Source organism: Scleropages formosus, chromosome 23 (assembly GCF_900964775.1).
Source record: "Scleropages formosus chromosome 23, fSclFor1.1, whole genome shotgun sequence".
In the NCBI taxonomy this organism is placed as follows: Eukaryota; Metazoa; Chordata; class Actinopteri; order Osteoglossiformes; family Osteoglossidae; genus Scleropages; species Scleropages formosus.
This window is the reverse complement of record NC_041828.1, coordinates 8,361,752-8,363,757: the sequence shown is the minus strand read 5'-3', so window position 1 is coordinate 8,363,757 and position 2,006 is coordinate 8,361,752. Positions and strand designations below refer to the sequence as shown.

General features: G+C 52.2%; 1 protein-coding gene across 1 annotated transcript; it reads left to right on the top strand.

Annotated features, from left to right (window-relative positions):
- The first annotated feature begins 478 nt into the window (after positions 1-478).
- Positions 479-1,714, top strand: hoxa1a (homeobox A1a). The gene is made up of 2 exons (XM_018750381.2): positions 479-1,091; positions 1,326-1,714. Exons 1-2 carry the CDS (start codon positions 485-487, stop codon positions 1,688-1,690), a joined length of 972 nt encoding a protein of 323 aa, XP_018605897.1. The 5' UTR covers positions 479-484; the 3' UTR covers positions 1,691-1,714.
- Positions 1,715-2,006: the final 292 nt, after the last annotated feature.

Sequence of the window (2,006 nt, the reverse complement as noted above, 5' to 3'; positions counted from 1 at the left end):
AAATTATGTAAATCAGAGGTGCGGCTGCCTTACCTGATGCATTTTAGAGGATATAGCGTGAAAAGATCGCTCTGGCGCAGGGAGAGAAGTCATGATGTAGCGTGAACATCCGTCTCAGAGGAGGCACTGTGTTTACTGCTCTGTTAGCACAGCTACATGTGACCCGAGCGCCGCTCACCGCGGTCTGCGCTGCCTATTGTTTGCGCGACCAATACATTAGGGCTGATGCGCGTCACCTTGATCGAGGAGCGTTTGGAATTTAAATGCCTCCAGAACGGTGATCTATCACCGCGGCGAGAAGGCGAACTCAGCAGCGGCGAGCACTCACTGGCTGACCCGCGTCACGTGACCGCCCGCGTTCATTCATATCGCTTAGTGCCGGCTTGATGGGGGAAAGCGAGCAGGTTGGCACGGTCATCTGGGGTGAGACATAATCAGTCCTGGCCTGGTCCGTCACTGTCACTGTCACACAGAGAATGCTACAATGAGCACCTTCTTAGATTACTCTGTGATGAGTGGGGACGGCGGGTCCTGCTCTGCCACGGCGTACCACTCAGACCACGGAATTACAACTTTTCAGTCCTGCGCTGTCACAGCTAATGATTGCGGCGGGGATGATCGCTTTATTGCCAGTCGAGGTTCACCGGGTGGCATTCCTGCACACCCTCACCAGCCTGGATCATACCAGCCTCACGGCCCTCTGGGCATAACATACGCCACCCATCCGGGCTGTGGCTCCAGCTATGGCCCTCAGACTTTCTGTGCCAGTTACAATCATTACGCCATGAACCAGGACGCGGATTCCGGTGCCGGATACTCACAATGTGCCCCTATCGTTTATTCTGGGAGCATTTCATCATCCATGGCGCAGCACCGTCAGAGTTACAGTAATGGATCTCTGGGGCAATTCCAGTACACTCACGCAGCCTATGGACACGAGCAGTCCAGCCTTACCTTCCCAGGATTCTCGAACCCCCTGTCACCTCTGCACGCATCGCACCGTGAATCATGCTGTTCTCCTCTGTCTGAAAGCTCTCCTCCAGCGCAGACATTTGACTGGATGAAAGTTAAAAGAAGCCCGCCCAAGACAGGTGAGTGTGATGCAGCAAAGTGATCTACACTTATCTCCGCAAGATTTTAGCGAAGATACAAGCATCAGGGCTTCGCAGCTTTTATGGCACTTGTAATGCTCTTCTCTTTGATATCCTGGCTGTGCGTGGTCATTTGTTTCAAGATCATGTTCTACTTAATATCAACGACTTGTCTGAGCAATGACACTAATTCATCTTTCACCCCCCCCTCCCCCACCCCCCACCCGTCCGCAGGCAAAGCTGGAGAATATGGCTTCGGGGGCCAGCCTAACACGGTGAGGACCAACTTCACCACCAAGCAGCTGACGGAGCTCGAGAAGGAGTTCCACTTCAACAAGTACCTGACGCGAGCCAGACGCGTGGAGATCGCCGCCGCCCTGCAGCTCAACGAGACTCAAGTGAAAATATGGTTCCAGAACCGCAGGATGAAGCAGAAGAAGCGCGAGAAGGAAGGGCTCTTGCCCAAGTCTCCGCCTGGTCAAGCGGACAACGAAGAGAAAGCTGAAGACACTTCGGAAAAATCACTCTCTGCTCCTCCGACACCATCCCCCGCCTCGTCCACGGCGTCCTCCACGGCCGACCCTTACATCTCCAGCTGAATGATCCCTGTCATCTGCTCTGCTGGGCGGCACCAACTCTGGCCAGCACAACTATCTGCGTTCATATTCACATATTCGGAATACTCCAGCAGTTACAGTTACATTAGCGGATTTCCACTTGAGACATGTCGAAACAACTGCACATAACTTAGGTCGCTTGTAGATAATGAGCGAAAAAAAAAATAATGAGGTGCACTAGAACAGCGTTTACAGCGAGGTAATTTTACCTGGACCATTTTATTAACCGATTTGTGTTAACTATATATGTGATAAGTGGAGTGCAGGTATTGTTAGTTGGCCTTCAAAGTCCAAAAGC

Bases quoted from the DNA above. Each gene is read 5' to 3' on its own strand.
- hoxa1a (XM_018750381.2), top strand. From the start codon at position 485: ATGAGCACCTTCTTAGATTACTCTGTGATGAGTGGGGACGGCGGGTCC. The intron at 1,092-1,325 runs GTGAGTGTGATG...ACCCGTCCGCAG, and splicing joins AAGAAGCCCGCCCAAGACAG to GCAAAGCTGGAGAATATGGC.